This window comes from Balaenoptera physalus, assembly GCF_965194825.1.
Source record: "Balaenoptera physalus genome assembly, chromosome: 19".
NCBI lineage: Eukaryota > Metazoa > Chordata > Mammalia > Artiodactyla > Balaenopteridae > Balaenoptera > Balaenoptera physalus.
Genome location: NC_138900.1, coordinates 10961404 through 10986274, shown reverse-complemented (window position 1 = coordinate 10986274; position 24871 = coordinate 10961404). Strand labels below are relative to the sequence as shown.

At 41.6% G+C, this 24871-nt stretch overlaps 2 protein-coding genes and 1 pseudogene across 6 annotated transcripts in view; all 3 read left to right on the top strand.

The window, feature by feature from the left end:
- ZNF227 (zinc finger protein 227) overlaps window positions 1–5642 on the top strand; it is a 32654-nt gene extending 27012 nt beyond the window's left edge. For 2 of the 3 annotated variants that reach the window (XM_082438638.1, XM_082438636.1), the window contains one exon: window positions 3907–5642. The gene's annotated coding sequence lies outside the window, so the exon portion shown is untranslated. Of the gene's footprint in view, window positions 1–3231; window positions 3868–3906 lie in introns of those variants that run through there. The other variant, XM_082438637.1, reaches the window with a different exon arrangement.
- On the top strand, window positions 3952–13083 carry ZNF233 (zinc finger protein 233). 2 transcript variants are annotated; one of them, XM_082438686.1, is made up of 5 exons: window positions 3952–3968; window positions 5653–5714; window positions 8551–8677; window positions 9214–9309; window positions 10651–13083. In XM_082438686.1, the coding sequence occupies exons 2-5, from the start codon at window positions 5700–5702 to the stop codon at window positions 12522–12524; spliced, it is 2112 nt and encodes a 703-aa protein (XP_082294812.1). In that variant the 5' UTR covers window positions 3952–3968; window positions 5653–5699; the 3' UTR covers window positions 12525–13083. The 2 variants fall into 2 exon arrangements, with proteins under 2 accessions (XP_082294812.1, XP_082294813.1); XM_082438687.1 differs by lacking the exons at window positions 3952–3968; window positions 5653–5714 and adding an exon at window positions 5976–7502.
- Window positions 13084–19458: 6375 nt separating this feature from the next.
- On the top strand, window positions 19459–23229 carry LOC309648545 (recombining binding protein suppressor of hairless pseudogene; annotated as a pseudogene). Its single transcript has one exon. The product of its transcript is annotated as a recombining binding protein suppressor of hairless pseudogene (transcript).
- Window positions 23230–24871: the final 1642 nt, after the last annotated feature.

Below are 24871 nucleotides of genomic sequence, written 5' to 3'. Positions count from 1 at the left end.
ATTAATTTCTTGTAATTTTATATGATGTCACATTCATATTTTGATTATAGAAGTAATTTGTGCTCTTCATAGAAAATACGAGAAATAGATGAAGAAAGCCAATAATTATCCATAATTAACCAGAATGTAGAGATAACTATAACATGTTAATGTATTTCTCTTTAGTTATTTCTTTGTATATATATCTTTCTATGCTTCTCAAAAATTTTATTATACTTGTAGTACTTCTATATTTGGTAACTTGTAATTATGAACATGTTTCTAGCACAAACATACAGGAAATAATATAATGAATTCTCACATAGCCATCAACCCTTGTCAACCTTCAACTGTTGTATACCGTTTGTCAATCTTACATAATCCACCCTCCTTTTTTTTTTTTTTGCTTGAGTATTTTAATACAAAATCCAGACCTTGAGTGAAGACGATTTATACTAGATTATCATAAATATATAGAGGTCAAGAGAGAGAGAGGACATTAACAGTTCCAAAGTTTTCACATAGTAACTAGGAGAATGGTGGCTAGTGAGAAAGCTAGGGGGCCCCCTGAAAGAGTTGCAGTTAAAGAAGGTTATGGATTTTGTTTCTCATTTGGAATTTAATTTGCTCATGGTTTCCAATCGGTCTTGATTCCTATGTTTTGGGGACTGTGTTGTATTCTTTCCAGTGTGCCCAGCACCGTGACAAGGTTTACAGAGAGAAGTTATTCAGTTAAGTGTTTGTGGCTGGTACAGGTGTTCAGTTGGTAGATGGCTACAGGGGCCTGCAGCTCTGAGAGATGGTTTTTTGAATTCCTGAAAATGGATTAAGTGACAAAACAATAAAAACGATCCACGTAGGTATTACTTCTCCTTTATCTCACTCACTCTTGGCTATACTCAGAAGCCACAGCTTTTCAGAGTATTTACAAGTTGATATACAGTTATTGGTAATGCTTTTCATGTCCTAAAACAAACTTACTTAGAACAAACCAGGAGTAATGCACCATTTCTGTATTCATCACCAAGTCATAACAATAACCTGGTGGAGTTTATTGGGAGCTTATTACAACTCAGGCAGAGTTTCCAGTGCTTTTCATGTATTAACTCATTTATTCCTCAAAACATCCCTGTTATTATCCCCATGTTATTACAAATGAGGCACAAGAGGATAATTGATCTGCACAACGTCACTCACCCAGGAACTATAGCACTAGAATTGAAACCGTCCTTCCTAAAATAGCACCTACCCATCTCTCTCCATCCCCGTTTTCCCTGCCATATTTTTCTTAGCAGTGTCTACCACTGGCTTGCACATTATATACTTATCTGTTGGTTGGCTTATTACCTATCCTCTACTATAATATCAGCTTCATGACAGCAGGGATTTTATCCACTGCTGTATCTTTAATATATAGAATTGTGCCTGGTACATGCTAGATAATCAGTAAGTATTTGTTGAATGAATGAATGAGTGAAAGAACCTGGTGAATAGTAATGAAGCGCTCAGCTAATATAATACAGGATGTATCTTTATCAACTACTCATTCAGTCATTCACCTTGTTTTTTTTTTTTTTTGGCTGCCCCTCGTGGCAGACAGAATCGTAGTTCCCTGACCAGGAATCGAACTCACGCCTCCTGTAATGGAAGCACGGAGTCCTAACCCCTGGACCACCAGGGAAGTCCCCTCAGTCATTCACCTTTTTTTGTTTGTTTAAACAAATCTGTGTTGAGTGCCTGCTTCATGCCATGAACTGTTCTAGGCACTGGAGAAAGAGACTAAAACAATGCGGCCTACACTGCAAAAACGTGGATTGATATAAGCAAGATGAATAACTAAAATGTACATTAGGGACTTTCCTGTCGGTCCAGTGGTTAAGACTCTGTGCTTCTGCTGCAGGGAGCCCAGGTTCGATCCCTGGTCGGGGAACTAAGATCCCACATGCTGCGAGGCATGGACCAAAAAAAAACAAAAAAATAAGATGTACATTAATAAGATAGAGAGGGATGACCCTAATAAAAGGGCAGTGAACTGGAGAAGAAGGGAAGCGGTGGAGCAGGGGATTTAAAGTATGTAAAGCATGTCCATGGAAGAACTCTGAGGACAATGACATTTGAGTAAATACCTGATCATGTTGAGTGAATGAATGTTTTTAAATCAATCAATCAATCAATCAATAGGGGTTGCCTTATCCAGAGCCCATAATTATTCCTTTTATCAATATTTTACTTTTTATTTATTTATTTGGCTGCGCTGGGTCTTAGTTGCGGCACATGGGATCTAGTTCCCTGACCAGGGACCGAACCTGGGCCCCCTGCATTGGGAGCACAGAGTCTTAACCGCTAGACCACCAGGAAAGTCTGTGAGTATTTTACTTTTAAGGATGACCTTAGTGTTGCTTGAGCAAAACCAGTGATTAGGACTCCACGCTTCCACTTGCACGGGGCACGGGTTCAATCACTGGTGGGGAACTAAGATCCTGCAAGGTGTGCGGCATGGCCAGAAAAAAAAAAAAAGAAACCCAGAGGAAAAAATTGGAAGATACAATTCATCCTCTCCTCCTCCCAATCAGGAACAGCCACAGAATTTTACAGCTCAGAGGAACCTCTGAGATGGACCAGTCTGATCCTTGCCCGACAAAGTGTGTCTTCAGTCATCCTTTGATTCCATGTGTTTTGAGCACTCATTATATTCTAGGCGCTGGGATTAAAAAAGTGTGTTAATCATCTCAGAAGCAAAACAGATGCTTCACCGCTCACCATCCTCTCAACCTCCCCCAGGCGATAGAAGACTTCTGGGGACTTGGATTTGAAGGGTGAGAGGCGAGCAGAGCTGAGCCAGGCACCCCAGACCCCACTTGCTTTCTTCTCCTAAATACGGCAAAATGTCAGGTCTGCTTGCAAAACCGTGTTGCTGAGCAGAGCAGAGCAGGAGAGTGCAGCAAGTATAGGGCCAGCGTGAGCGAGTTGGGGGTTATGAATGATCTGTCTTCCAAGCTTTGGGGAGCGGATACATTGGTCTTATCCCTACAGGAGTGCTTCTGCCTAAAGCAGCAGGACCCACGAACATGAGGCGCTATCATGCATTTAACGCTTATTTGCATGTATTCACTGAAACCTCTTGTCACCCCTATGAGCTCGATATTCTCCTTATCCCTGTTGTATAGATGTGGAAATAGACGCAAAGAGCTGTCAGAAGAGTGCTCAGCAGGTCACTTTCAGCAGAGTGTGTACCTTTCTCTCCTCCCCAAGGACACCCCTCCCATCTCTTCTGTGTGTTTGTGATTAGAGACACAGTGACTGGATTAAGAGCACGGTCTCCGGAGTCAGTTGGATTTCAGGTTAGTCAGGTCTCACCAGCTCTGTGATTATCAGTAACTTAATCTCATGAATCCTCAGCTTCCTCATCCATTAAATGGGAGCAATAATCATCATACCATCACTTGCTGAGAGCTTGTATTATGTGCCAGGCCTGAGCCAAGGCCTTTTCTTCCCCCTATTTTTTAACTTGAGATGTAATTCACATATCATAAGAGTCACCCTTTAGTATACTAAAGTCTGCTTTAGTCACCCTTAAAGTATACAACTCACTGGTTTTTAGGATATTCACAAGGTTGTACAGCCATCACCACCGGCTAATTGCAGAACATTTTCCTCATCCCCAAAAGAAATCCCGTGCCCCTGAGCTGTCACTTCTCACTTGCTGCCCTCCCAGCCCCTGGCAGCCACTAATTTACTTTCTGTCTGGATGGACTTGCCTATTCAGGGCTCTTGGACTTGCTCACTTAATCCCCAAAGCACCCTTATAAATTAGGATCTGTTATGGCCACTACAGTATTGTTCATTGAGACATTCTGTCGGACTTTTGTTTAAAATGAAAAAATAAAACTAGCAGTCATATTTTAAAATAGTTTTTCTTTACTACAGTCAGCATGGCAGAGGGGGATGTGCCATTGAGACTCTTCTGGCTGCATGAAGAAAAGTCGCAAGTATTTATACCTTTTACAAAACCAGATACTGGTATCAATGAACCATCATTACAGGGCCAGAAATTATTAAGTAATATAGCCAATCAGAACTATGGACTTGTCAGAGATAAAGGTGAATTTCTTAAGACAAAGCATTGTACAGTCTCTGAAATCTGGATGTTAAAAAAGACCCCTTGGGGCTTCCCTGGTGGCGCAGTGGTTAAGAATCCGCCTGCTGATGCAGGGGACACGGGTTCAAGCCCTGGTCCGGGAAGATCCCACATGCCGCGGAGCAACTAAGCCCATGCACCACAACTACTGAGCCTGTGCTCTAGAGCCTGTGAGCCACAACTACTGAGCCCACATGCCACAACTACTGAAGCCCACGTGCCTAGAGCCCATGCTCCCCAACAAGAGAAGCCACTGCAATGAGAAGCCCGTGCACCACAATGAAGACCCAACGCAGCCAAAAATAAATAAATAAAATAAATTTTTTAAAAAAGACCCCTTTATTGGAAATGATGGCAAAGGACATTTGCAAGAGCAGTTTTATGATGTATAATATTTACCTGCTTTTCTGAAGTGGAATCAGTTATACATTTCCATCTATTCACACGTTTGACTCGCACATTTGAGCAATCCTGTAAGGAAGAACTGTTCTCATTTTGCAGGTGACAGATTTGAGGCAGAGGGAGGTTAATTAACTTAAGCAGCATTAGTAGCTCTGTAAGAACAATTCAGTCTTTCTTCTGTGTTCCTCTCTATTCTCACACTCCTAGCACCTTCACAACATTTCTGACACCAGATGTGGGTGGGTTTTTCCCCACGCCGAGCAATTCTACTTTACCAGCTGGGTGCCCTACAACTTAGCTCAATTCGGACACTCTTTTCCTGGAGATAGCTTCAGATCCCACAGGTTAAGGGCTCAGTCCCACGAGATCGCCCTCCCCCACCTCAGATGCCATTTGCAAGTAGAAGGCCCCCAGGTTACCCACATCTTCTGTCTGACTTGGCTGCAAATCAGAGGTTTGCAAGACTCTTCTACTTTGGAGTCAGTTATTTGCTGGTGCGGCTCACAGAACTCAGAGAAACACTTAACATTTGCTAGTTTGTTAAAGGATATGATAAAGGATATGACGTAAGGCGAACCCCATACTATTGGGATTTTATGGAGGCTTCCTCACTTGGGCATGATGAACTCTTAGCTCCATTTCCAGTCCCTCTCCCCTCCCTGGACAGTAGGGGGTGCGGCTGAACATTCCAAGCCATCTAATCAAGCTTTGGTCTTTCTGCTGACCAGTCGCCATCCAGGAGCCCCCCCAAGAGTCACCTCATTAGAACAAAAGACACTCCTAGCATCCAGGAAATTACGAGGATTTCAGGAGCCCCATGTCAGGAGCTGGGGGTGGAAACCAGTATATTATGTCACAGTAGCAGTACCAGGATTGACCCCAGACCTGTTGGCCCCAGAGTGCACTCTCGTACCAGTACATTCCACTGCCTTTCATTTCCCCTGATACCCAGGGCAAGAATGATGACCGTGAACCCTGGGAGCCACCACAAGGGACTCTTGTGTGAGCCTTGCTGCTTAGATTTGAGCAGATTATTCACTGCACAGGAGCCCCTGGCTGGGGGGCTGGTGATTCACACAGAGCCACCACTTGGGCTTGGACCTACGTCTCATGGCTTCCTTCTCTTTTGCCAGTTGTGTCTTCCCAGGACTCTGCCCTTCCCCAGAAGGGGCTGGAGAAAATGACCAAGTTCCAGGTGAGTTGAGTTTTATCTCTTAAAATTACATCTCTTTTCTCAAAGATTAGACACATCCTTTTTCTCTCCCATGGGAAGGATAAGGGAAGAAAACATGTGTTCGTTATATGCCAGGTACTTGCCTTTTTGTTTTTTTTCTTTTTGGCCGTGCCATGCGTGCTTGCGAGATCTTAGTTCCCTGACCAAGGATCGAACCCGAGCCCACTGCAGTAAAAATGCTGAGTTCTAACCACTGGACCACCAGGGAATTCCCAGGTACTTGCTTTTTTATTGGTTCTAGTTTTTATTTTTGGTTTTGGTTTGTTTTATTTTATCATTTTCATTTCACAAATAAGAGTACAGAAATCCATGGATATCAGAAATTTTAAAAACCCAAACTACTACACTGCTTGTAAATCAGTTATACTTAATATAATTATAATCACAGTATATGTATAATTTTCAATTTTATTTTTTCACTTAATGTTAACACTTGAATTTTTATGACTCAGCGTTCTTCTATGTATTGTCTGAGAAGGGTTTCTATTTTTTGTCTAACATTTCAGAAGCTACAGTTAAGCATACAGACTGCTGTACCTCTAAATAAGTTTTGCTTTGATTCATAACACTTTTGCATAGGGCTTTTAAAAATTGAATGTAATTTACTTACAAAAATTACAGGTCAATGACAGTTGTATACCCCATTTTGCAAGTTGTATAATTGCATTAGCCCACTACACAAAACAAGAAATAGAACATTTACATTACCTACATTACCCCCAAAAGTTCTGTCATGTCTCTTTCAAGACAGTTTCTTACCCCTGGGAGGCATCTGCTGTTCTGATCTGTCATCATATCACTAGATTTACTTGTTTTCAAATTAAATATAATCAGTGAAATCATACTGTATGTACTCTTGTGTCTGGCTTCTTTCACCCCACATAAAGTTTTTGAGATTCATCTGTGCTGTTGCAGGAGTCAATAATTCACTCCTTTTTATTATATTCCATTTTATGAATATATCAGTTTGCTTATCCTTTTGAAGGACCTTTGAGTTGTTTGCAGCTTTTAATTGTTAATGCATAAAGCTCCCATGAGCATTCTGTGCAGGTCTTGAGGACATATGTTTTCCTATCTCTTGGATAAACATCTAGAAGTGGTAGGTGAATATAAACTGTTTTCCACAGTGCTTGTACCATTTAACAACTCATCAATGGTGCATGAAAGTTCCAGTTTGTTCTACCTCTTTGCCGTCATTTGGTGTTGTAGATCTTTTTTATTTTAGCCATTCTAATGAAATGACATCTCACCATGACTGTAATTTGTATTTCCCTCATGATACAGGACGTTGAATACTTTTTCATGGGTTTTTGCAATTGGCATATCCTTTATAAAAAGTTTGTTAAAGTCATTTGCCCATTTAAAAATGTGGCTTCTACTTTTTATTATTGAGGGGTTCTTTATGTTTTGTGAGTTCAAGTCCTTTGTTAGATATACGTACTGTAATTTTTTCCCATTCTGTGATTTGTCAATTTGTTTTCTTAATTGTATCTTTTAAAATCATTTTGAGGTAAAATTTACATGTAATATACATATAATAAATGTATTTGATCAATTTTGACAAATATACATACCCACGTGACCACTGCCACAATCTAGATGTAGACCATTTCCATCACCAAAAAGGTTACCTGGTGCCCCAGTTAATCCCAATCCCACATCCCTGACTGTAGGCAATAACTGATTTACTTTATGTCACTACAGATCAGATTCATCGTTTCTTGAGTTTCACCTTAATGGAATTATACGGTATATGCTCTTTTTGTGTCTGGCTTCATTTGTTCATCAGAATGTTTTTGAATACAGGTCAACAGTTTGTTCCTTTTTATTGCTGCATAGTATTTCATTGTATGGATATACCACAATTTGGTTATTCATTCACCTCTTGATGGACATTTTTTATTGTGGGAAAATATACATAACAGGGACTTTCCTGGTGGTCCAGTGAGTAAGACTCCACGCTCCCAATGCAGGGGGCCCGGGTTCAATCCCTGGTCGGGGAACCAGATCCTGCCTGCATGCTGCAACTAAGAGCCTGCATGCCGCAACTAAAGATCCCGTGTGCCACAACTAAGACCCAGTGCAGCCTAAAATAAAATAATTTCAAAATATATATATACATAACATAAAATTTACCATTCAAACTATTTTTAAGTGTACAGTTCAGTGGTATTAAGTACATTCACACTGTTGTGCAACCATCACCACCACACATCTCCAGAACTTTTTTCATCTTCTCAAAGTGAAATTTCATACCCATTAAACAGTAATTCCCTATCCCCCCACACCCCCCAATCTCTTGCAAACATCACTTTACTTCCTGTCTCTATATATTTGACTACTCTGGGTATCTCATATAAGTGGAATCACACACATAATCCTTTTGTGACTGGCTGGCTTCACTTAGCATAATGTCTTCAAGTTTCATCCATCTGATCAGGATTTTAAAGCAACTATCATAAGGGAATTCCCCAGTGGTCCAGTGGTTAGGACTCCTTACTTCCACTGCAGGGGGCACAGGTTCCATCCCTGGTCAGGGAACTAAGATCCCACATCCTCCATGCCGCGAGGCACGGCCAAAAAAAAAAAAAAGTCAATGATCATAAATATATTTCAATATTTAGCATGTGGCATTAACATGCGTGATGGAGAAGAGGAGGAAACTACATAAGGTAGACTCAAGGTCCCCAGGATCTAGAACAACTTCCCACCCACCCTCTCCACCCACTAAGTGCCGTCCCTCTCCCAGTGGCCACTGATCATAAGATTGAGGCTGTGTGTGTGCTTGATGTCGTAGGAGCCAGTGTCCTTCAAGGACGTGGCTGTGACCTTCACCAAGGAGGAGCTGGGGCTGCTGGACTCCACCCAGAGGAAGCTGTACCGAGACGTGATGCTGGAGAACTTCCAGAACCTGGTCTCAGTGGGTGAGGACGGGCACCCTGTGACTCAGTGTCAACCCTCAGGAGTGCCTTGGTTTCAAACATTTAAGACTTGGGGCTCTTGAAATGCTTCCCTGAATCTGGGGGCCTGAATTTCCTCATCCCAGTGGGACATCTCGTCTCTACCTTGTCTATTTTCTCAAACTGTAGTTGCGACATCTTGGTGGGGTTTTAAAGTCAATTAGCAAATTGCGTCATTATTTCATTTAATGAAATAGGACGGAATAGCATAGTTTCTTGTCAGGAACTGCATATAGTGCAACAGAAATTGTGAGTTAAGGCATGAAAGGAGATGTGATAAAAGTAGATAGTGGTTAGGATCGAGTCATCGATCCCTCGATTCGGTGATGTACATCTGTGTATTTGTCTACCAGATCACAGCATAAGAGGTATTTATTACAACAGGTCACGATCAGAATTTGGAAAAATACTACTTACAGTGCATAAAGACTATAGCATTGGAATTAAAAATTTTGCCTTTAGTGTACTCACCTTACACATGTGCCATTTCTTTTTCACAGGATATCAACCTTTCAAATTAGATATGATACTACAGCTGGGGAGAAAAGAGAAGCTTTGGGTGATGGAGCCAGAAACCCAAGTAGCTGGGTGTTCAGGTGAGAACCATGCAGGTCTGAGTCCTTGCAGCTCACAGAGAATGGTGCTAAGTGGATCTCACTGTCCACTCCTGCAGACAGCTCATGAGTGGAGAATATATCAGTATGATGAAAGGATTATTTCAGAACACTGTTAATCTTCTGATGAATGTCTAATCTAATTTTGATTTCTATGGTACTTGTATTAGCCATCAATTGCTGTATAACAAATTGCTCTTAAACTTTGCAGCTTAGAACTACAGGCATTATAGTTTCTGTGAGTCAGGAATCTGGGGGCAGCTTAGCAGGGTAGTTCTGGCTCATGATCTCATAAGATCTCAAGGAGTCTGCATGAGCTGCAATCCTCTGAAGGCTTGATGGGCCTCAAGGGATGTGCTTCCAAGATGGGCTCATTCACAGGGGTGTTGACAGGAGGCCTCAGTTCTTCCCTGGCTGTTGGCAGGAGGCCTCAGTTCTTTGCCAAACAGGCCTCTCCCTAGGGCTGCCTGAATGTCCTCAAAACGTGGCAGCTGGTTTCCCCAAGCTAATTACACCCAAGGGAGTAGAAGGCAGAAATCACAGTGTCTTTTATGACATAACCTTGGAAGTGACATACCATCCCGTCTGCCATATCCTGTTGGCTTCGCAGGCCAATCCTGAAAGGTTGTGAAGGGGACTTCAATAGGGTGTGGATACCTCCTGGGGACTGTCTTGGATGCTGGCTACCACAGCAACTTTTGGTATCTGCAGATTCATAGCTACAAAACCTGGAAGATAATATTAGCCATTCAGGCTTATCAGAAAATTCAGCCAAATTAAGTGGCAATAATTATCATAGGATTTTTTACTCCCATAGGATGTGTCAGTTAAGGGAATAAGTTTTCTAGTTTTTATTCCCAGTTATAATGTTCACAAGTTGAATGTTATATATTAGGACATCATTGAAATAAAGAGGAATTCTCTCATATCTAGCTTATGTATTAACATGTGCATATAATGGCTAAATTAAGGAAATAAAGTTATCATCTCATGGGTTCATTATCAGGACAGAGGAGATGTTTCCCTTTGCAAATCTTTTCTTTTCACTTTTGCTGAGCACGTCCCCTGCTCTGTAACACTGTATTTCTAATTTTGACCTCGTACATAAGTCTCGGTATATTAGTTCTAAATGAGTTTCATTAACACGTAGTGAATAGGAGGCTACTTATCAGCTCTTTGTTTCCGTAAGCATGAAAAAACTAAGAGTCCAGCTGAACTCTCCACTGGTTGAATAGGGTCTCCCAGCACGGTCGACCTGTGAAATATTTTTTTGTCCCTGAACTTGTCCTCACTTTCATCTCTGAATGCTCTTTATCCTTCCAGGACACGGGAACCAAAATGAGATAGAGACTCTTCAAGAAGCAGGATTAAGACAGCTTTTACATGAAGGCCTTATGTGCTGGCAGATATGGGAACAGTTTACAAGTAAATTAACCAGAACTCAGGACTCAATGATAAAGCTGCAAGGCAAGAAGTTGCCAAAACAAGATGATTCCTCCTGTGAGGCGTGGTCAGGAGAGTCTACTCAGGTTCCTGAAGATGAGAACTATATAGGAAAGCTTCAAGGGGAGAGTTCCACAAGTATCAAAAATCAAGAGTCTCCAACTCAGACCTCCTGGGATTTCTGGAGGAAAATGTATCTGAGAGAGTCACAGAATTATCAGAGTAGGTGTCAGCAAATTGACATAAAAGATAAACTGTGTCAGTGTGATCACTGTGTCATGAGAAGGATCTCTCATCACCATGGCAATCAGGAAGTACACAAAAGCGAGAAGGCTTGTGGCCACAATAATCATGAAAAAGACTTTGTGAAGAACACATCCCAGCATAGCATCATCCACTCAGGAGAGCAGACCTCTGATGAGACTGGAAAAGATGTCAGCCTTGGCTATGATGTGGAACTTCATCAGCAGTTGCATGTAGGAGAGAAGCCCCATGTGTGTAGTGAGTGTGGGAAGGGCACCACGTATAACTCAGTGTTTCACATTCATTACAGTGTTCACAGAGGAGGGAAACGCAGTGGGAATGATGAGTGTGGGGTGGACTTGGGTCAGAGCTCACATCCACAGACCCGTCAGAGAGCCAACCCAGGGGAGAAACCCTACAGATGTGGGGTGTGTGCTGCTGAGAGCTTCAATCAGAACTCCTCCCTTCCCACTCATGAGCCCATTCACCCGGGGGAGAATCTGTGTAGGGGTGGCAGGTGTGGGAAGGGCTCCAGTCATAGCTTGGACCTCAACAGTCACTGTGTAGACAACACTGGCGAGAAATCCTGGAAATGTGAGTTGTGTGGTAAAGGCTTCAATGAGACATCACAAATTCAAGCCCATCAGACAGTCTACCCTCAAGACAAAACGTCCAAATGGAAGGCGTGTGACAGGATATTCAGTCAGAGCTCTGGTCCTCTTCAGAGAGTTCACACTGGAGAGAAACCATATAAATGCAAGGTATGTGGGAAAGACTTCAGTAAGGCCTCCAACCTTCAAGCCCATCAGAGAATCCACACCGGCGAGAAACCCTACAAATGTGATGTGTGTGATAAGAACTTCAGCCGGAATTCCCATCTTCAGGCCCATCAGAGAGTCCACACGGGAGAGAAACCCTACAGATGTGACACATGTGGGAAGGACTTCAGTCAGATTTCCCATCTTCAGGCCCATCAGAGAGTCCACACAGGAGAGAAGCCCTACAGATGTGACACATGTGGGAAAGGCTTCAGTCAGAGCTCACATCTTCAAGACCACCAGCGGGTCCACACGGGAGAGAAACCCTACACGTGCGATGTGTGTGGGAAGGGTTTCAGTTGGAGCTCCCATCTTCAAGCCCATCAGAGAGTCCATACAGGGGAGAAACCCTACAAGTGTGAAGAATGTGGGAAAGGCTTCATCTGGAACTCGTACCTTCACGTTCATCAGAGGATCCACACGGGAGAGAAACCCTATAAGTGTGGCACGTGTGGGAAGAGCTTCAGTCAGACCTCCCATCTTCAGGCCCATCGGAGGGTCCATACAGGAGAGAAACCCTACAAATGTTTTGACTGTGGTAAGGGCTTTAGCAAGAGTTCATGTCTTCAGGTTCATCAGAGAGTCCATAGTGGTGATCAATCCAGTACACGCAGAGAGTGTGATAAAAGTGTTCTTCAGAATGTAGACTTCTCATTTTCATCAGAAAACGCCCACAACAGGGGCTATTTATAAAATGTTGTATTTTAAGCATTCAAGAGGGAGCTGCTTTTTTTTTACAGTCATCCGAATTCCATTGGAGGAGACCTGTTTGTTGTATGAGTATGGCCAATGTGTCCAGCAGAGCCAAAAATGTCACAATTCTCAAGAGAATGCACAGCAGAGAAACCTTGTAAGGATGGTGCAGTAGGTTTCAGTCAGAACCTTTACATTCAATAGAATCTACACGGGGGAGAAGCTTTAAAAATGAGAAGTACCATCAGGACTTTAGGAAAAGTATAATGATGGACATGACAAAATCCATGTCCACTAGAATATAAGCTCCATGGGGACAGGAAGTCTGTTTACTGCTTGTATGACCGTGACCTGGAACCAGTGCCGAACAGAGCAGGTGCCCTGGACTTTGTCTCACTTGAAGGAGAGGAATAGGACAAACATTTGAAAATGTTAGTGAGCTCAATCCCAAGTAGTCACGATAAATTGTACTAGGAAAAGGATTCTTGGAAGAAGCCTTAAAAATTAATTCAAGGAAATGATAATTTAATAAAAATATGTTAAATCATGCAGTCTACAATTTGAGTGTTAGATTTTTGCCATTGGCTCCTGTCCTCCTCAGCTTCACTTTTCAAGCAGTAAAGGGCTCGATTTTTTTTTTTTTAAACTCAGTAATACTCTTCTTCCTTGTTTTTTTTTTTTAATTTTTATTTATTTATTTTAGGCTGTGTTGGGTCTTCGTTTCTGTGCAAGGGCTTTCTCTAGTTGCGGCAAGTGGGGGCCACTCTTCATTGCGGTGCGCGGGCCTCTCACTATCGTGGCCTCTCTTGTTGCAGAGCACAGGCTCCAGACACGCAGGCTCAGATAGTTGTGGCTCACAGTCCTAGTTGCTCCGCGGCACGTGGGATCTTCCCAGACCTGGGCTCGAACCCGTGTCCCCTGCATTGGCAGGCAGATTCTCAACCACTGCGCCACCAGGGAAGCCCAGGGCTCTATTTTTTATCACATCATTTAAGACTTTCTCTGGACAGTGTACCATCAGTTGTGTATGGTGTAAGTTTCACTATTTTTCTTTTGTTGGGTCTTTGGTGACAGGAACAGACTGAATGGAAAAAGAGAAACTTGGTTTTCATTCCATAAAGCTTCTTGGCAAGGGGTCTACAAAGAAGGGGGAACATATTATAATATGCATTTTGGATGTTGAACTAAGCTGTTAAGGCACAGAGCATTTTGGACAGCACCCCATGCTTCTCAGATGCTTCTGTATTTTTCAAGTTTGCTTGGTTGAACGGTTTACTCAGGTGTATATTTACTGGAGGTAGTGGACAGTTTCCCACAGCTGTTTTGCTTTGTTTTTTTGGAGTATAGCTGATTTGCAATGTTGTGTTAGTTTCAACTGCACAGCAAAGTAATTCATATATATATATATATATATATATATATATATATATATATATATATATATATATATATATATTCTTTTTCAGATTCTTTTCCATTATAGGTTATTACAGAATATTGAGTAGAGTTCCCTGTGCTATATACTGTAGGACCTTGTTGTTCCCACATTTTTTTTTCTTCTGGACCTTACCTTCCAGGACACTGGTTACTTAAGTTCTATGGTATCTCAAGTTTCATGTTACCATCAGAAATCCAGGGCCAACACCAGACACTGGGGTGGGCTACTGGAGCTCATGGATGTTTATAACCGTTAGGATGTTCTCAGTTGTAAGAAATAGAAAACCCAACTCAAACTAGCTGAGACAAAAAGGAGGATTATGTAATTACTTCAAAACCCTTTTCAGATAATCCCAACATCTAAATTGTCTTGGTATTGATGTCTGTTGATTGTTTTTTCTCATTCAAGTTCTGATTGTTCTAGCTCTTGGTATGATGGGTGATTTTTTTTTTTTTATTGTATCCTGGATATTTGGGGTACAATGTTGCAAGACTTTGGATCCCATTTGATCTTTTTTGGCAGGAAGTCACCTGTTTAGGTGTAGTACACAGGTCCAAATGGGAATGGAAGTTCACCTTCCCTCTGGGCCCTTTTGACACTGTGTGTGTGGGAGTGGGGGAGCTGGTGGGGGGTGGCAGAGGGCCAACTGCCTCTACCTCCTTGCTGCTGAAAGTTCAGCTGTCCCCGTTCAGCCTAGAGCACTGCCTAGGACTGCCTCACCTCTGTGGGTGGTGGGAGTGAGGTGGGGAGGTGGGGAGTGGGAATTCAGCTCTCCATTCAGCCCCACTGACCTAGTATTATGGGCTCTTCTGTCATATTTGCCTTCTCCTTTTCCAGAAGGAGGATAGTTCAGTAAATTCCAGGAAGTAGTATTTCCTTTCTTGGTTAAACATCTTGTCCATTCTCAGAAGGGATATGACTCTTACAAAGAGAGCTTAACATCCATTGAGGGATACTTCAAGATCACCATTCCTACTAGGTTGAAGCCTCAGTGAGGTAAGTGATATTATTCCCATTGTAACATGAGGAAAGGTTAAACCATTGCCCTAGTTCACACAAGTAGCAGTATTGGTAAAATTCAGGCTTTAAAAATTCAAGATTTTAATTCTTAATTATGAAAAACGTCCAAAATAATCAAAAAGAGAAAATACAATGGACCCCATATATTCATCACCCAAATTTAATAATGGTCAAGATTTTGCCACATTTGCTAAATCTATCCCTTTTTCCTTTTTATCTTACATGCTGAAATAATTTAAAGCAAATCCCTGATGGCATCTCTTACACCTATAGGCATCTCTTAAATATAGACTATTTTTTACAAAATCAGAAAGCTATTATCACACCTAACATAATTAACAGTCACATTTCTATGATTGCTTCAAGTTTTCACTTAGCTACAAACTAAATAAACTTTCTTTCTTTCTTTCTTTCTTTCTTTCTTTCTTTCTTTCTTTCTTTCTTTCTTTCTTTCTTTCTTCCTTCCTTCCTTCCTTCCTTCCTTCCTTCCTTCCTTCCTTCCTTCCTTCCTTCCTTCCTTCCTTTCGTTCTTTCTTCCTTTCTTTTGTACTGTCTCTAATTTTGGTATCAGGATAACATTGGCTTCTATTTTCTGGAAGAGATTGTGTATAATTGGTGCTGATGCTTCTTCAAATGTTTAGTAGAATTCTCCAGTGAAACTATCTGGGCTTAGAGATTTCTTTTTTTGGAAGTTTTAAAATTATGGATTACATTTTTTCAATAGTTATAGGACTATTGAGATTATTTCATATTGGGTGAATTTGGGTAGTTTGGTTTTCAAAGAGTTGGTCTATTTCTCTTAAGTTGTTGAATTTACCTGGATAGAGTTGTTCATAGAAGTCCTTTATTAAGTTTTTATTGGCTGCGACATCTGTAATTATATCCCCCATTTTATCCTTGATATTGGTAATGTCTTTGTCTTGCTAGAAGCTTATCAATTTTATGGATCTTTTCAAAGAATCGGCTTTCTGTTTCATTGATTTTCTGTTATTTTTCTGTTTTTAATTGTACTTATTTCTGCTCTTTATTATTTCCTTTCTTGTGCTTACTTTTGATTTATTTTGCTCTTTTCCTAGTTATCTGAGTGGGATTTTGACTATTGTTTTGAGACCTTTCCTCTTTACTAAGGTAAACATTTAGTGGCATGAATTTCCCTTTCAGCACCCCTAGATTTGAATATGTTGTATTTTTATTTTCATTCCATTTCCAAATGTTTGGAGAGTTTTCTGGTTTTTTTCTTAGTTTAATTTCTAGTTTGATTCCATTATGATCAGAGAACATAGTTGGTATGATTTTGATCAGCTCATATATTCCCAGACATCAATTTGTTCTCTCAGGGAGAAAACAGTATAAATGTGGTAAGGGCTTTAGGAGGGAGTCATCTCTTACAGCCATCATTGAATTCACACGGGAATAATAGTTTTACAGGTATAGTGTGCATGGTAAGAGATTTGGCTTTAGGTCACTTATTTGTGTTTCAGGGGTATAGGAAAGAAATTCTAAACAAGTGAGGAATGTGGAGAGGGATTTGCCCAGAACTCCCATCGTGTCCACTAGAGGGTGAACATTGGAGAGAAATCCTAAAATGAGGTGAAACTGCAAAGTGTTTCTTCAAGTTCAGTTCAAGTGATATTCCTCAAGTCCACTTAGTTTTCACTCAGGAGGGAGGACTTACTGTGAATAGCAGTGGAAAGAGCTTCAGAGAGAGCAAATACCTTCATATTCACTGGAGTCCATAAGGAGGAGAAGCCCTACAAGTGCTATGTGTGTGGAAAGGATTTTTGCATATAGCTGAGTTTTCACACTCATCTGAGTGTTCTCTCAGGGGATGAATCCTGTAAATATAATGAATGTGATAAGAATGAAAACAGCCATGAATGGGATGAGTGGAGTAAGGGCTTATTTGGAGTTCAGATCTTCGTGTCCATCTCAGAACCCACATGGGAGAGAAGCTTCCATACATAGGAAAAAGATATTAAGGACTTCATGTGAAGCTCATCTTATTCATCAGAGGTGCATGAGGAAAAGAAAACCATATACATGTGAAGAGTTTATTTTGAATAATAGTTCAGACCTTCTTACTCATCAGAGTCTGCACAAGAGGACAGAAATTCTATACATATGGTCAGTAATTGACCTGTCAGGGTTCAGTAGAGAACCAGATGCCACTCTGTATATTCTAGGCATGAATGCTTTTTTTGGGGGGGGGGAGGGGGGGGAGTAATTTTTTTTTTTTTTTTTTTTTGCCCTGCCGCATGGCATGCTCGATCTTAGTTCCCCAACCGGGGATCAAACTCGTGCCCCCTGCAGTGGAAGCACGGAACCCTAACCACTGGACCACCAGGACATTCCCATGGAGTAATAATTCTTATTGGAGTATAGTGGACTTACAACGTTGTGTTAGTTTCTGCAGGCATGAATGCTTTTAATATAGGCAATAAGAGGCACGCACACGTTTGGAAGAGCTAAGGGAACGTTGATCAGGAAAGCCAACACCAGCCTGCAGCGCCAAACTGGGTTCTCAAGAGCTTTCTTAGAAGCTGCTGCCAATCTCAAGAATCTCAGTCTACAGCAGCAACATGAGTGATACTCAGGGGTTTTCTCTGAAGCTGCTGAAGATGTGGAAAGCCCCACAAGCTATCTCAGTCTATAGTACCAATATGGGTGATATATTTTTTTTAAGTATTAAAAGCTTTATTTATAATTGGAATCATTCAACAAAAAGCAAAAGCAAATGCGCCTGAAAAAGGAACTAAGCTGTGGTCTAGAATAGCCTCAGTAGCTAAGCTCCCTTTGCACCTGGCTGGCATGACAGCTGTGTCTCAGCATACAGAGCAGTTGCACTCACAGCAGCATCAATATGGATGATCCCTTTTTTTTTGTTTTTTTTTTTTGGTCGCACTGCAAGGCTTGTGGGATCTTAGCTCCCCGACCAAGGATTGAACCCGGGCCCTCAACAGTGAAAGCACAGACTCCTAACCACTGAACCACCAGGGAATTCCCTGGATGATTCTTAAGAAGCTCACTTGGATGCTTGGAAGCTCATGCCTGTCCACGATTCCTCCTGCAATTGCCTCCAGAGAATAATGCCTTTTCTTCCTATGCTTCCTAAGTCTCACGTGAGTGCCTTTTCAATGGTCAACTATAACCAAGAAACATCTGGGGAAGGGGATTCTGAGCTATGCTGTTCCTGTCTTCTCTTTTAATACAGGCGCCCTTAACAGATTCAGTCGTAAAAAGAAGTGATGATGTCATGTGACCAACAGACAATATAGCACAGTGTTGTAGGGGCCTCATTTGCACCTCAAGTCTTAGGAAACAGCATGCACACTTATTTATGTCCAATCCATGTAGGTCGTGCTACAGGAAGGGCTACAGTTAGCACTCCACTCTTGGAAGACATCAGTTTTCCTACACTGTTGATGGACTCTATTGGTATCATGCATGGCAAGGATTCCAGAGATACCTCTGGTATCCCCAATCATTAAACATCTATGCAGAACAAAATCCATAAATGTGATGGTTGTAGCCATGGCTATCATCAATGCTCAAACTGCTATCATACCTTCTACACAGGAAGAAAATTGTAATTGGGGTGAGTCTTCAGATTTATTAAAAAGACCGTATTAGAAAAATAACCTAATGTTCTTTTTCTAATGTCAGGTCATACAAGTTATCAGAGAGTGCATTCATAAAATAAATAAAATGTGGTGAGAACTTTAATCAATGTGTAGGCCCTTAAATTCATTAGTCTCCACCACATGAGAGAAAGTTTATCGAAGTGATGTTTTAAGAGTATCACAGAAACACTGCTATATGGTCAACACACTGTTTTCTCTTTATGGGCACACAAGAAGACTACGTTCACATCCTCCAATATGGATTGGAGCCATATGATTGAATTCTGGCCAATGGAGTGAGGACAAAAATTATGTGCACCACTTCCTGGCATTGCCCATAAAAATATTCCAAGTGACTCCTTCCTCTTCCACAGTGATCTCTAGCCATGAATTATGGGTGCCACCTGTTCCATATTATGTAGCTACAAGATGAAGGACTGCCTGACCTCTGTTAGACATCACTTGAGTGAGAAATCTTTTTTGCACTAAGCCACTGAGATTTCAGGGATTATCTGAAGTATTAAGAAACGTCTATCCTAACCAGTACAAAAGTCTTAGTAGGGGCTTCCCTGGTGGCGCAGTGGTTGAGAATCTGCCTGCCAATGCAGGGGACACGGGTTCGAGCCCTGGTCTGGGAAGATCCCACATGCCGCGGAGCAACTAAGCCCGTGAGCCACAATTACTGAGCCTGCGCGTCTGGAGCCTGTGCTCCGCAACGAGAGAGGCCGCGATAGTGAGAGGCCCGCGCACCGCGATGAAGAGTGGCCCCTGCTTGCCACAGCTGGAGAAAGCCCTGGCACAGAAACGAAGACCCAACACAGCCATAAATAAATAAAATTAAAAAAAAAAAAAAAGTCTTAGTAGCAGCTAATTTCATAATTACACAGGAAGGTAACTCTACAATCCCCCCCTTAAATTTTTGAAACAATTATTTTCAAACTTACATAAAAGTTACAAGTACAGTAACAAAGGATTTTCCTTCCCTGAATTCTGAGACTAGCATGATGCCCCATCACCCCTGGATACTTCTGTGTATATTATTACAAATATGGATATTTTTCTACACAATCATTTTATAACAACCAAAATCAGGAGATTAATATTTGTACATTACTACCATCTAATCCACATATTCCATTCACATTTCATCAATTGCCTCAACAATGTCCTTTATAGCAAAATTATCCAATCTAGGATCACACAATGCGTTTAGTCATCATAGCACCTTAGGCTCCTTCAGTATGGAATAGTTTCTCAGACTTCCATGAGCTTGACACTTTAGAAGATTACATGCTAGTTATTTTTGTTCTTGTGTAGAACATCCCTTAATTTGGACTTGTCTGATATTTCCTCGTGATTAGATTCAGCTTATGCATCTTTGGCCAGAATATCACAAAAGTGATGATGTGCTCTTTTGGCATACAGTTTTATTTATCCCATTTGTGGTGATGTTAATTTTGATTACTGGACCCATATGATGTCTGCTAGACCTTTCACTGTAAAGTTACTAGTTTTTTCCATTATAATCAGGAAGTAGTGTGTGGAGTGGTACTTTGAGTTCATGAAAATATCTGCTTTTCATTAAACTCTCATTAACTGATTTATTAATATAATCTAGACTCCTGGATTTCTAATCTATTCAGTGTGTTATGATCAGTTTCTGTCACTTGTTTTGATCCTTAAATTAACCCAGATTTGGCCATGGGAACCCTTTAGGCTGGCTTCTGTGTCCTTTTGATTTGTCCCCATCATTCTTTAATCACCCCCTTACTTTCTGGCACAAGACATGTGAGGCTAACCTTGTACTTTCCCAGCCTGTTGACTTGCACCCTCAGGAGTCTCCTAGGTGAAATCTGAAACAGGAGCCCCAGACACAGAGGGCAGGGAGAGACCGAAGAAAGAGGCAGATCACTTCAGGTTGGGAGGTGGCAGGTTTAATAAGGGAACTCACATACAAGGCTTGTCTTTGGTGACTACAAGACAAATAGGTCTCTGCACCCGCCTGCCAGAATCTTAAAAGTTTATATAGAGGCCGTAACTGGGTTCAGTCATGTATTCAATCCAGATGGTCTTAACAACATCTTACTGTCTCAAGGCTGTGTCCTGGAGGCAGCTTCTAGTGGGGAGGGGGCAAGTGGACTGCATATTCCAAAGACAGGGGAGGGGGCAAGGAGCCTCCAATTGCCCAAGTCCAACTCATGGGTCAACCAGTGGTCACATCCTCGAAATGACCTTCTCCAACTTAGCCCCTCCTTTTAACAAGGAAGCCTTCTTCTGTGTAGTGGGGAATGGTGATTAGAGGCCAAAATATGGGTACTAGGTGTACTCATTACTGTAGAGTCACAGCTCCCGGGCTCTCTCATACCCAGAACTGGCAGGGGATGAGTGTGTGATTGTGTTTATACACATTTTTGTTTGTTTGTTTGTTTTTGGCCATGCTGTACAGCATGCAGGATCTTAGTTCCCCAACCAGGGGTCGAACCTGTGCCCCCTGCAGTGGAAGCAAGGAGTCTTAACCACTGGGCCGCCAGGGAAGTCCCAATACACATTTTTTTTTTCTATATTTCTTCATACAGTTGACCCTTGAACTTGGGTTTGGACTGCATGGGTCCACTTACACGTGGATTTTTTTCAATAGTAAATAGCACAGGAGGGTTGGAGTTGTGGCGAGAGTTTGTGGAAGATGGCGCCTGTTGTGACAGGTTCCTGGCTCACAGCTCCTAAAACCCATGGAATTTCCTGAGTGGTAAAGGTGTCTTTTGTTATGTTAATGAGTCATTGAAATTATGAAACTATCATTCAAATGGAAGCATTATAGTTCTTCAGAACCATTATTATCTCAAAAGGAAAGGAGAATGATACAGATACACTGGCTGAGGTGTTTTGAGGGGCATCGAAGTGTTCCAGCCTGTGGCTTACCTTAACATGTTCTTGAAGTACCATGGCGTGGATTAAAAGAAAATTTGGTGAGCGGCCTCCATCTAAACGACTTACTAGGGAAGCTATGTGAAATTATTTAAAAGAGCAAGGGGATCAAACTACTTATTCTTCATGCAAAAGTTGCACAGAAGTTATATGGAAATGAAAAAAGGTTTTTTTGCCCTCCTCCTTATGTGTATCTTATGGGCAGTGGATGGAAGAAAAAAAAAAGAACAAATGGAACGCGATGGTTGTTCTGAACAAGAGTCTCAACCATGTGCATTTATTGGAGTAGGAAATAGTGACCAAGAAATGCAGCAGCTGAACTTGGAAGGAAAGAACAATTGCACGGCCAAAACATTGTATATATCTGATTCAGACAAGAGGGAGCACTTCATGCTGTCTGTAAACATGTTCTATGGCAATAGTGATGACTTTGGTGTGTTCCTCAGCAAGCGGATAAAAGTCATCTCCAAACCTTCCAAAAAGAAGCAGTCATTGAAAATGCTGACTTATACATTGCCTCAGGAACAAAGGTGGCTCTGTTTAATCGACTTCGATCCCAGACAGTTAGTACCAGATACTTGCATGTAGAAGGAGGTAATTTCCATGCCGGTTCTCAGCAGTGGGGAGCATTTTACATTCATCTCTTAGATGATGATGAATCAGAAGGAGAAGAATTCACAGACCGCGAGGGATACATCCGTTATGGACAAACAGTCAAACTTGTGTGTTCAGTTACTGGCATGGCACTCCCAAGATTGATAATTAGGAAAGTTGATAAGCAGACCGCATTACTGGATGCAGATGTTCCTGTGTCACAGCTCCATAAATGTGCATTTTACCTTAAGGATACAGAAAGAATGTACTTGTGCCTTTCTCAAGAAAGAATAATTCAGTTTCAGGCCACTCCATGCCCAAAAGAACCAAACAAAGAGATGATAAATGATGGTGCTTCCTGGACAATCATTAGTACGGATAAGGCAGAGTATACATTTTACGAGGCGATGGGCCCTGTCATTGCCCCAGTCATACCCGTGCCTGTTGTAGACAGTCTTCCGTTGAATGGCAGTGGGGACGTAACAATGCTTGAACTTACAGGACAGAATTTCACTCCAAATTTACAAGTGTGGTTTGGGGATGTAGAAGCTGAAACTATGTACAGATGTGGAGAGAGTATGCTCTGTGCTGTCCCAGACATTTCTGCATTCTGAGAAGGCTGGAGAGGGATCCGGCAGCCAGTCCAGGTTCCAGTGACTTTGGTCCGTAATGATGAAATCATTTATTCCACCAACACCCCAGAACCGGGGCCCTACACCCCAGAACTGGCGCCACGGCCACATTGCTGTGCGACGGGATCAATCCTTCGAGCCAACTCCAGCCAAGTGCCCCCTAATGAGTCAAACACAAACAGCGAGGGGAATTACACAAATGTCAGCACAAATTCAACCAATGTCACATCATCTACAGCAACAGTTGTGTCCTAACTACCGTCTTTTTGCTAGGACGTACACTGACTTGAGTGCAGCAAAATGTTGACAAAAGAAAGAAATAAAAAAATGAACAATCTTTTGTGGTTTCTTGGGAAAACTTTTCATACTCAGTGATACTATTCAAAAAGCCCATTACTTGCAAGTGCTGATTTGAAGTGCAGAAGCCACAGTAAAGCAAACAAAAAAAACCATCAAAATGTACAAACTTTTGGAAATTGATTTTTTTCAGCTGTTATTTTTGTTTGGTTGGTTTGTGTTTGGTTTTGTTTAAATGGGCAAGAAATAGAGATGTGGCTGGAGTAAAAGGTAATCAAACTAGAAGATGAAAATCTAACATAGTTTTTATGGACCAAGGAACTTGTATAAGCTTTAGTAAAAGGTACATTTTCACCATACCTTTTTTATATCACAGTATATATAATACACCTTTGTTACCAAATAGGTCGTTCTCCTCCCCACCCCCTTTGAGCGTTTGCTCTTAAGTACATTCAGGTGCCAAGCCTGACCATGCTTGTTTACTCTAATTACCATACTCCTCCAGGTCTTTTTGGTCTAAGGCTGGAAGTGTTCTTTTTATTTTATTATTTTCTTTAAAAGCTGAAGTCTTATGACTTTTCATGAGTGGAAGGTGTTTTGATTTCAGCAAGTCAAATCTTGTAAAGGCCTGCATATTTCTTTTAAGATTGTTTGAAGTCTGTGCAAAAGCTTTAAAAAAAATGCCTCTGCCTTGCCTGCAATACGTGCAACGTACATTGACTTAGTCTCTGTTCTCAGACACTGTTGATAGTTATTTCTGTGTGTTCCTTTTTATTAAAAAAATGTATTTATAGTTGTAATCCAAGAGGTTCTAACATTTACCTGGAATTAAATTTGGCCATTTAGTCATTAATGAAAAAAAATAGTAAATAGTACAGTAATACACAATCCACAGTTGGTTGAATCCACAGATGGGAAACTTCCCATATGGAGGGCCCTTGGATATGGAGGGCCAGCTATAAGTTATACTCAGATTTTTGACTGAGTGGAGGGTCAGCGCTCCTAACCCCCAAGTTGTTCAAGGGTCAACTGTATATATTGAAAAGCATAAATTGACACCAGTACCTCCAACGTTAATCCCAAACCACAGGTGCATTCTGTTTTCTCCCTTCCCAGCAAAGACCTCCTCTGCTGAAAAGAGTTAATAGCAGGTCTGAGACCACTGTCTGTAGAAAGGCCTGTTTCAAGGTCATGAACGACATCTGGGAACTTGGATTTTGGTAGGGTTCCCTCACCATTTCCTGCTAATGGGGATTCACTGTGCCTTGGCTGTTTGTACAAATAACGTGGCTTATGCTGAACACCTGCTTTCCTTCTGGGCGCCGGGAATTTGAGTTCGTGCTCGGCAGAGTGTGACTACGTGACCAGCCTGCAGTGGGAAGCTTGGGCAATGTGTGTCTGATGGGCTTTCCTGGTGGACACACTTCACACGTGTTGTCACAGTTGTTGCTAGGGAATTAACTGTGTCAGACTGGTTTTCTCCAGACTTCACCCCAAGGAACAAAACTTCAGATAAGCCAGAGAAAAAAAGAGGGCCTAGGAGGAAAATGCTTAGCTTCCTTGATAACTTCACAGAGTTAGCACGGCGCCCCTCCCTTCAACCCCCAACTGTAATGTTAACCTTGTAAGTGCTGAATTTATTGCTCAGGGGTTTGAGGGGGAAAGAGGGAAACTTTAAAAGCATGGGTTTGTATTTTGTGGCTATTACACCTAGATGTGGGATCATCTCAGTCAGGGAAAGCTGCAAAGAAAAAGTGTCAGGGGCCACAGCGCCCTGGATTTCTGCTGCCAGTGGGCAGGTTGAAACTTAATCTGAGTTTG

Excerpts from the sequence above, each read along its gene's own strand:
- ZNF233 (XM_082438686.1), top strand. Across the intron at positions 8,678-9,213 it reads CCAGAACCTGGTCTCAGTGG|GATATCAACCTTTCAAATTA; the intron begins GTGAGGACGGGC and ends TCTTTTTCACAG. Across the intron at positions 9,310-10,650 it reads CCAAGTAGCTGGGTGTTCAG|GACACGGGAACCAAAATGAG; the intron begins GTGAGAACCATG and ends TTATCCTTCCAG.